Source organism: Aquarana catesbeiana, linkage group LG05, assembly GCF_042186555.1.
Source record: "Aquarana catesbeiana isolate 2022-GZ linkage group LG05, ASM4218655v1, whole genome shotgun sequence".
In the NCBI taxonomy this organism is placed as follows: domain Eukaryota; kingdom Metazoa; phylum Chordata; class Amphibia; order Anura; family Ranidae; genus Aquarana; species Aquarana catesbeiana.
The window spans coordinates 555,636,698-555,651,703 of NC_133328.1; the positions used below are offsets into that span (position 1 = coordinate 555,636,698).

General features: G+C 39.9%; 2 protein-coding genes across 2 annotated transcripts in view; one reads left to right on the forward strand and one right to left on the reverse strand.

Moving 5' to 3' along the window:
- Positions 1 to 15,006, forward strand: part of RALYL (RALY RNA binding protein like) — a 1,862,755-nt gene that overhangs the window by 938,625 nt on the left and 909,124 nt on the right. The window lies entirely within an intron of this gene.
- LOC141146134 (hemoglobin subunit alpha-3-like) lies at positions 6,612 to 7,717 on the reverse strand. The gene is made up of 2 exons (XM_073632889.1): positions 7,605 to 7,717; positions 6,612 to 6,740 (listed from the first exon to the last, which is right to left on the reverse strand). Exons 1-2 carry the CDS (start codon positions 7,713 to 7,715, stop codon positions 6,612 to 6,614), a joined length of 240 nt encoding a protein of 79 aa, XP_073488990.1. The 5' UTR covers positions 7,716 to 7,717.

Sequence of the window (15,006 nt, forward strand, 5' to 3'; positions counted from 1 at the left end):
AAATTGCACGCGGCTGTAATTTATTGTCTGATCCCGGCAATATGCATAAAAAAATAATTGAAAAAAATGGTGTGGGTTCCCCCCAAAACACATACCAAGCCCTTCAGGTCTGGTATGGATTTTAAGGGGAACCTTGCACCAAATTTTTAAAAAATTGGCGTGGGGTCCCCCCAAAATCCATACCAGACCCTTATCCATGCATGCAACCTGGCAGGCAGCAGGAAAAGAGGGTGGGGTGAGAGAGCACCACCCCTCCTGAACATACCAGACCACATGCTTTCAACATAGGGAGGGTGATTTGGGGTCCCCTTGCCCTTGGTTGTGAAGTCTGCGAGTGGGGGCTTATTGGAATCTGGAAGCCCCTGTTAACAAGGGAGCCCCCAGATCCCGCCCCCTATGTAAATGGGTATGGGGTACATTGTACCCCTACCCATTCACCAAAAAAATGTAAAAAAATTAAAAATGACAGCAGACAGTTTTTGACAATTCCTTTATGTCCCGCGATGTAAATCCATCCTCAATCACGGCGCAGACGGTCCCGAGAACATGTACATTGGAATATATAGTATAATTTTTTAATTGTCCCTACAGTCTGTATTGTATAGGCAAGACTAATATTATTACCTTCAGGGATTGTTTTAACACACATGTATCTCCAACCACAGTCAGTTAATGGACTTCCAATTTAAAGTAGCACAACACTTTGTGGAGTAACATCTCTGTATACGGAGTGCATGATGCTGATTGACCATGCCCCCCTTATTTAGGGGGGTGACCACCATTGCCCGTTATTAGAAAGAGTGTGAGGGCCTTTACTTCCAATAGTCTGTTACCTACCATTACTCAAATTGCTGTCTAAATCTTGTCACCTTTAAGGCTGCAACATTTCCAAAATATACCCCTTCTTAACAATTGACATAACAAAGTTTCTAATCCACTCCCCCTTGTTTTCCTACTTCTACATAGACTATCCCCCTTTCAGTCTATCATTATGGCTGCTTTTAGACTAATCCACCTAACCAACTGCTCTATGTCCGCCAGCCCTCTCTGCCAATCCCTCCACTGGCTCCTGCTCATCTAACACAAAAAATTCAAAATACCTGCATGAAAAGCCATCCACCTTTTGTATTACTTGCCTCTCCCTTTAGACTGTAAACTCTCAGGAGTGGGGCCCTCGGAACCATGCTGTACTAGATTGTATTGTAACTGTACTGTCTTCCTTAATTGGGTGAAGCTTTGCCGTAATATACATTTTGATTAATAATAATAATAATAATAATAATACTCATGGTTCACGGTGGTGATATTCTTGCATGTACTTTAATGTGATTACTTTATATACGGACCTTATTGTTGGCACTGCCTCGTCTGGTTTCTTTGCATGTATAGTATTTTCTCATATATTTTGTTAATTGTATTATTGTGATTGCTTTGGCAGCTGCTCAGACTAATCTGAGCACTACCTTTTTCTCCAGTGATGGTACAGGCTGCTGTACATCATTGCACTGGGTGACCACATTGGTGTCCAGCTCCTGTTCCTATTGGTTGCTTTCACTTGGTTTCCACACCCAATCTCTTTGGTCTGTTTTTTTTTTCATTTGCAGCCATTGTATTGCCCTACCACATCTCTTGTTACTTTATGTTGCAAATTATGGATTTTCCATTCCTGCCTGGTGTTTATCATGTGCACAGGCAGCCATTTTGTAAGTGCTACAGGTATTCTCCTTTTTTCCACTTTTTCTGCATTTGCCATTTTTTGTGCAATAGATACTTTTGTATACTTCCATTTCAGCTATAATGCAGTATTGTTTTTAATGTTTTTTGTTTAGGTGGGTTATGGTGATTTATCACTAATTTGGCCTCTCTTTTACCTCAACCCTATCTTTTTACCCTTGCACTGTGTGATGTCATCAACAGGAGGTGTTGTGGATTGGTGGGGAATTGGATTTATTAATGTTTTAGTGTCTTGAGAAAGACAGACTGAGCTTCATTGAAAAACATTAATAATAAAATGCTGTTGCTTTGACTTATCCATGCTGCAAGACTTATGAATACCTCTATATCTGTTTTGGATTTGTACGTACTATATACTGTGTATACTCACAGGAGTGGCCAGGCACTACTACTAACTTATCATCTAAGCCATTCATGCTGTATGTGCTGATGTAGGGTAAGCATCTTATCACTATATGTTGATTACAAAGCATATACACTCCCTTTGTATTTACTGAGCTATTGATGATTATTTTGGTTTTGTGCATTACATGGAATAACATATATTTTATGAATGTATTCAATTAGATAGCTGGACATTTCATTATTTTCAATGATATCTCTTTTCTACCCTTCTGGGGGGTTAGGAATACCAGCCAAGCATATTTCTAAGAGCAATAAGATCAGATATCTTAGCCACACAAGGCATGCTAAGGTTGGGGATGGAAAAGCCATACGCCAATTTGCGTACACTGTACCAGTACTCCTAGAACCAATACCTGGAAGAGTAGAGCAACCTGTCACCCTTTTATATTTAGTAGTTTGGTTGTAAGCATGTAGCCCCAGTGGGTGAGCTGCTATCATGCATTGTAATGCAAGCAAAAATGCACAAACTCAGCACAGAGAGTAGCAGTCATATTGCACTAGCAGTGAAGACCTCAACTTGAAACTTTTTGGTATACATGGGACATGTTTACTGACAATCAGGAACAACATGGTGTATGGATGGCTGTGTAACTCCACTGGTGACTTTTAGCTCAACCAACAGCCTGTGCTGGCAACTTGGGTCCTAAAGAGATTTTCTATATGTGTATGTGGGATATAAACCCAAAGTAGGTTTTGTTTTTCATTTAAAAAGAGCAAGGCTGCCCATACACTATATAATCTAACTGCACAATCTCTTTTAGATCTTCTATCAACCATGTAGTGCAGGGGTCTGCCTGATGTAATGCTATTTACATGGGTTGTTTAGATTTGTCTTTATATTAGTACATCTAAAGGAGATTGTATAGAGATTATAGTGTATGGCCAGCTTAACCACTTCAATACAAGGCACTTATACCCCCTTCCTGCCCAGGCCAATTTTAAGCTTTCAGCACTGTTGCATTTTAAATGACAATTGCACAGTCATGCAACACTGTACCCAAACAAAATAATTATAATTTTTTTCCCACAAATAGATCTTTCTATTGGTGGTATTTGATCACCACTGGGTTTTTTATTTTTTGCTAAACAAAAAAAAGTTTTTCTTTGCTTCTGTTATAAAATTTTGTAAACAAGTAAGTTTTCTCCTGCACTGACAGACACTGATAAGGCGGCACTGATATGCACTGATGAGGCCCAACTGATGGGCACTGATGGTGAGGCACTAATATGCAGCACTGATGGCACTGATAGGGGGCACTGATATGCAGCACTGATGGACACTGATAGGTGGCACTGATATTCAGCACTGATGGGCACTGATTGGCAGCACTGATGGGCACTCATAGGTGGCACTGATAGGCTGCACTGATGGGCACTTATAGGTGGCACTGACGGGCACTGATAGATGGCTTTGATAGGCAGAACTAATGAGGAGGCACTGACAGGCATTACTGATGGGCACTGATTGGCATCTCTAATGGGCACTGATTGGCATCTGTAATGGACACTGATTTGCATCCCTGGTGGACATGAGTTGGGATCCCTGGTGAGGATGGATGAGCATCCCTGGTTGGGATGCCTGGTGGGTCTGCACTGATAATCAATGCACTAATTATCAGCGCAAACCCCCCTGTCAGGAGAGCCACTGATCAGCTTTTCTCTACCCGCGCCTTGTCAGCACAAATAAACTGCACTTCCTGGTTACGATGTAACCAGCTGTGATTGGACACAGTTGATTACATGCTAAAGAGCCTATTTCCTAGGCTTTTTACCAAGATTGGATATGCGGTGTGTCGATCACCGATCGCCGAACTGTGTGCGTCCACGCGGCTTATCCTGCTGGAAGTCATATGACGCCCCGTTAGGATAACTTAACCATTTTTCTAAATGGTGGGTGAGAAGTGGTTAAAGTAAGCTCTTCACAAAATTCAGACTTTTCTTTTGCCTTTGTTGTTATAAGTTAACACATTTTTCAGAGATGTGTTAGAAATAGATGGAAATGCATGCAGCAATGTGCATGTTTTATACTGCATATTTTACAATTAAAGTGTATGTATAACCATTTTTAATTTTTACATTGAATAGGGAGGGTTTCAAACCTTAGGAGGAGTTGTGCAGCGCTAGAAAATAAGTCTAAATGTCCCCATAAAGGTAAAAATAACAATAGCTGAACAAAGTCCTCTTCATCAGAAGGAAGTGGTGACACTCTGTTTAGCGGGATCCATAATGAAAGGACACTCAGAAAGGAGATGTAAACACCATCACCAACACCCAAACAAACTGACCCTTACCATCAGTGTATGGGTTATACACGTGTGTAGAAAACAGATAGCGAGAGGCAATCTTCCTGGGATAGACCAACAATCCTCCAGTGGAGTAGCATAAACATATTCCTTTCCCTCTAAACTAAATGGAAGGCTTTAGGTCTCCTCCTTGTGACAGGATTAAGAGCCAGGTATAGTCCAGTGGGTATATGCGCCTCAAGAATCGTGGTATATGGGGAGTAAAGAGAAAATGCTCATTGCGCAAATTTCATCACAAAGGATAATTTATTGTATAAAAAGTAAAAGCCACTTATATTTTGTAAGAAGGTACAGAGCAGTATGAAGCGTCCAGCGCTTCTATCCACAAAGATGGCCGCCGTGTCACCGTCCAACCGCGTCCTGTGTCACCAGTCTCTTGTCGCCCAACGTTTCGTCATCAACTTGCGTCATCAGGGGCACCCCTGACGATGCATCACATCCTTTGTGATGGAATTTGCGCAATGAGCGTCTTCTCTTTACTCCCCATATACCACGATTCTTGAGGCGCATATACCCACTGGACTATACCTGGCTCTTAATTGTGTCACAAGGAGGACACGTAAAGCCTTCCATTTAGTTTAGAGAGAAATTAATATGTTTATGCTACTCCACTGGAGGATCGTTGGTGTATCCCAGGAAGATTGCCTCTCGCTATCTGTTTTCTACACACGTGTATAACCCATACACTGATGGTAAGGGTCAGTTTGTTTGGGTGTTGGTGATGGTGTTTACATCTTCTTTCTGAGTGTCTTTCATTATGGATCCCGCTAAACAGAGTGTCACCACTTCCTTCTGATGAAGAGGACTTTGTTCAGCTATTGTTATTTTTACCTTTATGGGGACATTTAGACTTAATTTCTAGCACTGCACAACTCCTCCTAATATCTCCTTAATTGTACCCAGCTATTTTTTGTGTCTGCAGCTTTTATTTTACATCATATTAAGCGCAACAGATCTTGTTTTTTATTAGGGTTTCAAACCTCTATCAGTTTATTTTTCGATGTCTGAATGCTATTGAGGAGATTTTGCTTAAATTCCTGTCTCAAATATTAAATAGGAAGTGAGAGGTACTCTCTCCATGCAAAGCAGAATTCATATCTAAGACAGTTGCCACCAGAATAAATGTCCCCATTCTAAGATTTTTCCTCACCTCATTCATGAAGGAAACCCCAAAAGTTTGGCTTTCCCATTACTTTCTGCGGATAATGGTTTTCAGGACAAATAGAGGGGAACTCTACCACTTGAGGATGCCCAAAGCAACTAAAACTTAACAAGCGTTTTAACTCCTTACTACTGAATCAAGAAAACTAAAAGAAAGAAGTTTTGGCTATACATAAACTTAAATTAATTTAAAATGTAGACAATGGAGAGTTGAATGCTTGTGGGTGTGTTAAGTATTAATAAACTGTGTAAAATTAATACCAGTCTTGTAAACCCATGTTCACTCTAACTATTTTATTAGGCAGATTTTATTTTTTTTAATTAACCCATAACCTAGCTTGATTTTTTTAAACAGACACAGCAATTGCCACATGAATATGTGTAATAATATCAAATCATCAAAACAAAGCATAATAATGCAACAGTTGAGGCAGAAATTAAAAGTATGTTGGGCTTTATTCAAGAGTACACCAGATATATATTTGATGAGCAATATACACAAATAAAAACTCTTCAAAAACCATTGCAACTAGGTTGTAATTGAAATGAGCCCAAAGAACTCCCAATTGCATGCTGTTTTACTTGCTGTAATTACTGATGTAGCCTGTTATGCAGGATGGATTTATCTGTAGATACCAGAAGAAGAAATGACTCCTTTGCTCCAGTGGACAACCAGACAGATGGTACAACAACACAGGCCTTGCTGCCCTCAAGGATGGGGAATCCTAGTAAACAAAGAAATAAAAAGAAAAAGGGGCGCACCAGCCATGTGCATTATCTTTTGTAAAATAATTTATTGAATAAAATGATAAAAGAAATTACTCACAAGCGGTTGTGGAACAAGGTGCAATGTGAAACAAGCACGGACTAGCAGCAACGGTTCTATGATGAGCAAAACCTTCCAAAAGTCTTGGAGGAACATACAAACATCACTACCGGCTGACGCGTTTCGAAGGGAACGTCCCTTCTTCATCAGAGCTCAGCCCCAGGCTTTTTATTTCTTTGGATTTATCTGTACTTGGAGGTGAGGACTGCAGAGACTAGAGCAAGGAATTTGTCTGAGGCAGCCTGAACTTCAGCAGTAAAATCACCAGGGAAGTGAGTAGCCAAGACCACCTGGATAGTGTGAGACAGCAGCTGCAAAGAGAAATAGAGAATATATATTTTTGTATACATAAACACCTAATATTTAATAAGGACAGTATTGCTCAAACTGCTGTATACTAAGAGCATTAGCTTCCCTGGGTTGCAATGTTTACTTTGTGTTTTTGAATGTAATTCTAAAGGTCATTATGAGCTAATTTTACATAGAAAAGCTTAAAAAAAGATATTTATCCTGAGTTCTAATCAGCATCATTCAAATTGTTACTTGTAGTAGCGAATTAGGCTTTATCTAAGAAACTCAGAATCAGATTGGTTACTGGAGAAAAGCTCCACTGTTGTTCCATTTTGATATTCGGTTTAATGGGAGTTTTCAGAAAGTGGAGAAAGTATCAACTGGGATGACATTTTTTTTAATTTAATGTACTCCTAAGGGTTGCAGAGCAAACTGCTTCTCTTGAAATTAAAGTATTTGGTGGAAGATTCTCTTCTCTAAATCAGGGACTTACTACTGTACCTTAACTGGCTATTATGTTTACTCTCTGACCTCAATAACTTCCAAGTTAGTGACCCAAAAAAAAAAAAGCCTACCAAGAGACTATGACTTCACATTTACTGACTCAGAAAATCTTGCAGGAAATAATCTAAAGCTAACATTTTTAAAGAGATTGGCATTCACAGCTTTTAAATTTATGTCATGACAACTTTCCTAAAAACTGAAACAGCAATCCCAATATATTTGTTATTTAAAGCATGACCCTTAAAATATTAGCATCAAAACTGAGGCCCACCAGAGTCTCAACACTTTATAATGCTGCAAACACATTTAAACATTTTAACATTTAAACATTTTGTCCACCAGAATCAGGTTATTGTATAGTAATATTCAGTGGTACTGACAACAAAGTTTCCTGGATCCACTCTTAGGTTGTAGGCGTGCAGGTCACTGAGGGAGGACAGGTTGCCAGCAAGGTCATCCAGGTGATTGGCTGCACTTGCAAGAGCAGTCATAATCGTTCCACCATGTGTCTAGAGATCAGCAGAGCCAGGGGTCAGGTCAAAGTGGGTGAAATAAGCTTTGGTTTGGGGAAAGCTAAATAAAAGCCTAACAGAAAATAAAATGACAACAGAAGTTAATACATAAAAACAGTATACATGGATACAGTATATATACAGTATATAGACAGTATATAACAATGTATTATTTATTGCTGGTGTTATAGCTAGCAGATGAACCTTGCTGTCCTTCATAAAACTGACCTGAAACAAACTGATCTCCTTGTTTCCTGGCTATGGAAACTATTTGCAAATGCTATATAATGTGTGATACATAAAATATTAGCAGTAGCTATCACTAATTACTTCTCTCTCTCAGTTTTCATTTAAGCTTAAGTCGGCCTGAAAGTTTTTAGTTTTGTAGAGTTGAAACAGGTTATAAATTCTGTCAATAGTTTCTTAGCTTTTTAGAAAGGCCATACACATGGATCATAGAACTGAATTTACTTATTCTACGTACCGTGTTTCCCCGAAAATAAGACCTACCCTGAAAATAAAACCTATTTCGATTTTCTAGGATGGCTGCAATATAAGTCCTACCCCAAGAATAAGCCCTAGTTAAAGTGCTTGTAAAATCATGCGGGTCATGTGAGCACCCAGAGGTGCTGTAAATAAGGTATTTTCTACAATGTTACATAAAGACACACACTGGACATTATATAATCCATTTTCAGAGTGGATTAAATGATTTTACAAGGACTTTAACTAGGGTTTATTTTGGGGATTACAGAGATGCTGACTCCTGAGCTAACAGGGAGGGAGAGGGGGAGAGAAGACAGGGGACAGATAAGACATCCCCTGAAAATAAGCCCTAATGCATTTTTTGTAGCCAAAATTAATATAAGACCTGGTTTGTCAGTGTAACTTACATTAGCCTAAGAATGTCTGTGTGGTTACATTATTTATCTACCTAAATCCTTTTGTGTTTACTGAGCTATTGCAGATCATTGCACTTTAGCGCCTTCCATTACCTGGCATTACACATATATTTTAAATGTATTCAATTGTTTTGATAGCATTTACAAATTAGAAACAATAGTTGTGATTGTTTTATTAAAGTTTTATCTCTTTTCCACCCATCTAGGTGTCAAGAATGCCAGGCAAGTATAGATTTAACAGAAAAAGTCCACACATACATGAACTATTATAATTCCACTCCATATTTATTACTTCAAAATAGTAACCATATTTCATTTCTGGAAATATATTTAAAAAAAACATAATTACTATCCACACTAATGCTGCGTACACACGGTCGAAATTTCCGTCAACAAATGTTCGATGTGAGAAATTCTGACCGTGTGTAGGCTACATCGGACATTTTCCATCGGAGTTTCCGACAAACAAAATTTGAGATCTGGATCTCAAATTTTCCGACAACAAAATCCGTTGTCGGAAATTCTGATCGTGTGTACACAATTCCGATGCACAAAATTCCAAGCATGCTTGGAATCAAGCAGAAGAGCCGCACTGGCTATTGAACTTAATTTTTCTTGGGTTGTCGTACGTGTTGTTCGTCACCGCGTTTTTGATGTTCGGAATTTCTGACAACATTTGTGTGACCGTGTGTATGCAAGACAAGTTTGAGCCAACATCCGTTGGAATAAAAACATGGATTTAGTTGTCAGAATGTGCAATCGTGTGTACGCGCCATTAGGCATGCTGCAGAGAAACACTGGCTAAATGTACATAATTTTTTAGTTTATTTTTGGGTGTGACTTAAAACAGAACTTCACCCAAAAAGGAGTGGGTACCTAGTTTTGACAGGTACCCACTCCCCACTCATTGACTGGGTGATTGCAGTGTAAGTTCTCCCCGCCCTCCCTGCCTGCAACCTGTTGGTACATGCAACAGGTCCCAGGAGGCTTGGGGACCATTCAAATAGCACAGCACAGCTCGTGCATAAGTAGTGGGGAGCTAACTGTAAAGCCACAAGGGATCACAGACAGGTTCCCACAACAAACATGCTGGCTTCAGGGACCCAAGAACCTGGGTGAGAAAAGCATGTGTTGGTTATGACTTTTATTTTTTTACAATGGGTCTTGCTGGGGAAAATTCAAAGTAACATAATTTTCCGACTTTCTCAAGACACCAGACAAGAAAGGACCACCCATAATTTGCAATATGACACGTTAAAGTACTGAGAGATGTGTTAGGGTAGCATAATGACAACGAGCCACAAATAAAAAATAACAAAATAGACAAAAAATAATACAAGACCAACCACCCCACGTGTTCCTTAACACAAGTGTGAGACCTTAAATAACAACATAAAAAAGATATGGACACTATCTTTGAACACTGACAGAGCACAAGAAAGGAATAGACAAAAGTGCATGGAACATGATTCACTACTCCACAGCGAGATAGGAGAAACCTGAGGACTCATGAGCAATTCCAGATGAGGAATGGTGGTGAAAACCCCACGGCTATCACTGCTAAAGAAATAGCACACCATCCCAAACTAAAGGGAGTGGGTGTGGAAAACCAAATAAAAGCTACCAATAGGAAAAAGAGCTGCACACTGATATGGTCACCCAGTGGACAAAGAGACACAAGACAACTTGGCAATCGAGACATCTATTTGAGACTTTCAAGTTCTCTCTTCCCTAATGTGGTTATGGAATTGAACTATGTTGACTTTGGCACAGGAAGAAGTTCTGATTACAAAAAAGGAACTTAATCACCAACAGGTTCTCGATTATAATACCCCAGTTCTTTATATAATCCCCGAACTCCATAAAGATCTAACGAATCCCCTGGGAAGACCCATAGTTATTGCAATTAATGTTCCCCCTAAAAGGGTTGGTCAATATGTCAACAGTCTTTTAAAGACAATTGTCCCTGCTCTTGAGTCAAAATTTTAAGAGATACCAAGGATGTGCTCAGCAAATTAAATGACATTGATTTTGATGATGAATGGCTCCTTGTCGGTATTGATGTGGAATTATTGTATACGTCAATACCTCATCTTTGGGGACAAAAAGCTGTGGAGTATTATTTACAGAAATTCTATCCGGAATGGCTCATCAAAATGAATTTGCTTTGGATCTGTTGAAGTTTGTCCTCCATAACAACTATTTTGAATTTAATTATGTTCACTATCAACAGGTGTAGGGCACCTCTATGGGGGCCCCTTGGGCACCCTCATATGCATGCCTTCACCTAGGCACATGTGGGAGGAGTCCGAAGTATACACACTGGGGTCTTATAAGAGGTCTGTGAGGGCGTGGATTTGTTACATTGATGACATCCTGGTGGTCTGGAAGGGAACCGAGACTTTCATGAATTTATTCATGAGCTTAACGATAACATACGCAATATCAGACTTATGTATGGTTTTGATCAGGTCTCAATTCCCTTCCTTGACCTCAGGATCACTATGAAGAGTGGCTCTTTGGTTACTTCGACTTTCCAAAAGTGGACGGCGGCTAACACTCTGCTTGGGGCAGATAGTTATCATCCTAGTTCTCTAGTGAAGGGCATCCCTATGGGACAGTTTCTCTGTATTTGGAGAAACTGTACAAGTGATGAGGAGTTTAAAAAGGAGGCCCATGATATATATGCCAGGTTCAGAGAGAGAGGTTACAGCCATAAAATCCTCAGAGCTGCAAAAAAGAGAGCAATGGGCCTGGAGAGATTCTCTTTAATAGAGGAACGAAGTCCCCCTTCACCGTCCCCCTTGGGTCGTGTCACTCAATGTGAACCAGTGAGATTTATCACCCAGTAGGTTCGCAGTGGCCTGAGGTGAAGGAGATTCTTCAAAGGCATTGGTCCACTCTGTCCCGCTGTTCTACTCTGTCTGCCATAGAGGGGGAATATCCACATATGACTGCACGGTGGGCCCCAAATCTATCTGACATGCTCATTCGATCAGAATATATCAGGTCATCTGATGATTCCTGGTTAACGTCCTTCCCAGGATCTAGAGGGATGTTCTCATGTGGACATTGCCAGATCTGTCGTTTCGTTGATCGTAGGTGTTCACCAATGCTGACGATACTAAAATCTATAAGTTTAAAAGCCTTATCAACTGTGCCACTACAAAAGTGATTTACAGCTCACAATGTCCTTGTAATAAGACTTATATAGGAAAGACAAAGTGCCAGTTGCGGGTCCGCATCAGTGAACATCTCGGGGATATTAAACATAAGGAGCCGAAGAGTCCTTTGGCCCAACATTTCCCTCTGCATCACCAGTCCAAACCAGTTGAACAGAGAGTTAAGGGAATATATGTCCTACAACTTAGTAAAAGACGGGGTGATTTTGATAGAGCCCTTCTTCAAAAAGAAAAATTCTGGATATTTAAATTAAATGTCATGATCCCGCACGGACTCAACAGAGAATTAAATCTACATGTGTTTCTAGACTAATAATCAGAAATTTCCTTATAAAAAATGTATATATTTTTATCTAAAATATTTTTTGTTTCTGTTTTGTTGTATTTTCTGGTCTTGGTATTTTCATTTTATTTACTTTATTTATTTTTATTTGGTTCATGGTTTCAGTCTATATATTTTTATGTACCACACACAAATGTTTGATTTTGTGTGGGTTACATAAGCCCAATCTCTGCTTTTCATCATTTACTGTTTATTATTTTTCTTTAATGTAAATTTATTTATTTAATTGTTCCTTTGTTTGCTGTGTGTGCCCTATCATGAATAGAGATACTGCCTTCATGATCATTCCCCCTTTCTTTGGGGATTAATACTATTCATGACACACTTCCTGTCTGGGTGAAACACATGTGTGATTTGTTTCCTTGTAAGCTAATTGAAGTTCAGACAAAAAAGTGTATAAATACTTGTCACAGCCAGGGGTCGCTAGTCCTGAAGAAGCTGGAGTTTCCCAGAAATGTGTTGATGGCACTTTTCTGAGCATCAGGCACCTTCCCAAGCATCCAGCTGATACCATCGTCTTGCTTTTTATGTTGGTCCGTGGTGCGGAATGCGCTCTGGGAACAGTGGAACACGGGAGCTGTGTAAACATGCAGCACTGGTGGCCCACCAGCCATTTCAGCAAAGATCCCTCTGCCCTCCATACTCCATGAGTGAATCGTCTCTGGAGGTACATGACTGGCAATCAAGCCTTGAGGAGAAAAGCACGGGAGTTCTGATTTGCTGGTACAGCTGTGCTGCACAGTGCTGTTCTTACAACTTTTTGCTGACAGTGAGTTACACAATCATGTACTGCATTTGCTTATTGAATTCTTGCATCCATTCCATTGTGATCACCACAAAGCCATCTGGGAACTATCATCCAACTCTTTGTGTCGCCAGGAACACTGACAGGCTACAGGTGGTTTGGTTGGTCAATGGTCATTTATTATTCAGTGGATGCCACAGTATTTGCGGACACGCAGCCCTTTACTCCTGATCCTTTGTCCTCCCTTCATCCCCAGGCTTTTTCCACAATAGCGGTATCCTCTTTAGCCACGGTTTGGTATTTTTTTGGATCCTTCCTTCCTTTTTAATTTTTGCAATGGCCATTGCTTGCATTTTACCAATAGGACTGCCTGGCTGGTGGCACAGCTATCTCAACTGGCACTCATCCATAGTGCTCTGATGCTATATATAGTTGCTAGGGTTCTGTCTGCTGCTTTGTTGTTTGTTTCTATGTGTGTTTGTCCTTGATCCCAGAAAACATTGTCTACATGATGTCAGGTGAAGGATTTTTTTTCTACTGTCATTTTTTTCTGTATTTGGTATACTCTTTTTCATATTATTAATAAATTATTTAAATGTATTAGTAATCCATGGTATTATTTCCCTGGGCTCTTCCCATGTGGCACTCAGCACTTGCTTTCTCTTTGAAATAGTGCACAATTTTTTCATATGCCACCCAGTGGAATGGTGCCCAGCTGCCTGTACCATCAGTGCCAGGAAAGGTAGCACTTAGATTGGTCAGGCACAGCTGCTAATACAATCATTTCAATACAATCGATGAAGGATATGAGCTAGAACATATCAAGTAACCAGACAAGACATTACCTACAAAAAAATTCCGTACATACACTAAAGTATATTCAAAGAATATCATCGCCATGAGTAAAGATAGATATAAAGAATAGGGGAAAAAAGGCCCTCCGTACTGGGAAAAAAAGACATGTAGAAAGACATACAGCGCTCATCTTAAAAAAATTGAACTGACTATATCATACCACGCAAGTAAACACAATCAAAAATTGCACATAAAAGCAACATATGACAAAACATGTCAGAGAAATCCCTGAAGTGTCAGAACACACAAGTGTAATGAAAATCAGCAAATGGATTACATCCCATTCAAGGATCATATATACCATTCGCTGTTCCACCATTATTTCTCCATGAATCAGGGTAATGTCCCTTAAAATATAACTTTTCCCTTGTAAGAGCAGGCAATAGTGGTTACCTCTCGCAAGGTAAGGGGGGGCATGGTCAATTAACATGTGCTTTAAAGTCGGTATAGAGTTATTTGGCTCCAAAAACAAGTGTCATTCAACACAACAGGTTGGTTAGAAGTCTGGGAAGCAATTGCCTGGAAGATGGCTGACCTATGTTTGTTATACCAATCTCTGAAGGGAGTAATAGTCTTGCCCATATAGAACAGACAGCAGGGCAAAGCAAGTATACTATGTATTCTGATGTACAGGGAAATCTGTGTTTATGGTACATGTTTTTCCAGATGTGGGTATAGAAAAAACTGCCCCATGAGTATATGGTGACATGTGATAAACTCTGGACAATAGCAACAACTAGGTTTACCAGGAGAAAACCAGGTGCTTGTTTTGGTCATATGAGGTAGCTTAATATGCATTGGAAAGTCATTCAAGCCTTGTATCCTCAGATAACTCATGATGAGGTAAAGCATATTTCAATGTGGGGCTTTGTTTGCTAGAAATGATCAGCCAACAGGAATAGACCACATTCTTCACTGTATGGCTCTCTTCTTAGTAGCAAGTAGAAAAAGAGGTTTGGTTTTATGGTGTGTTGTCCTAGCTATACACTACGGAAACCCCAGCAATTGCCATTTACTGTCCTTGTTGGTGAAGGAGTTTCCTTGAGTAGCCATGTTCAGGAAACCTTTCCATCATCTCCTTAAGCTGTAGCTAAACTCCCATGGAGTTTAGAGTTGCTCCTTTTTACCCTGAGCATCTGGGCATTAGGAAACCCACAGGCTAGTGTGTGGGGGAGGGGGGTGAGCACTACATACTTGAGCAAAGTCATTTTGTCAGTTGCTTGTGGTATAGACAAGTCCCCAT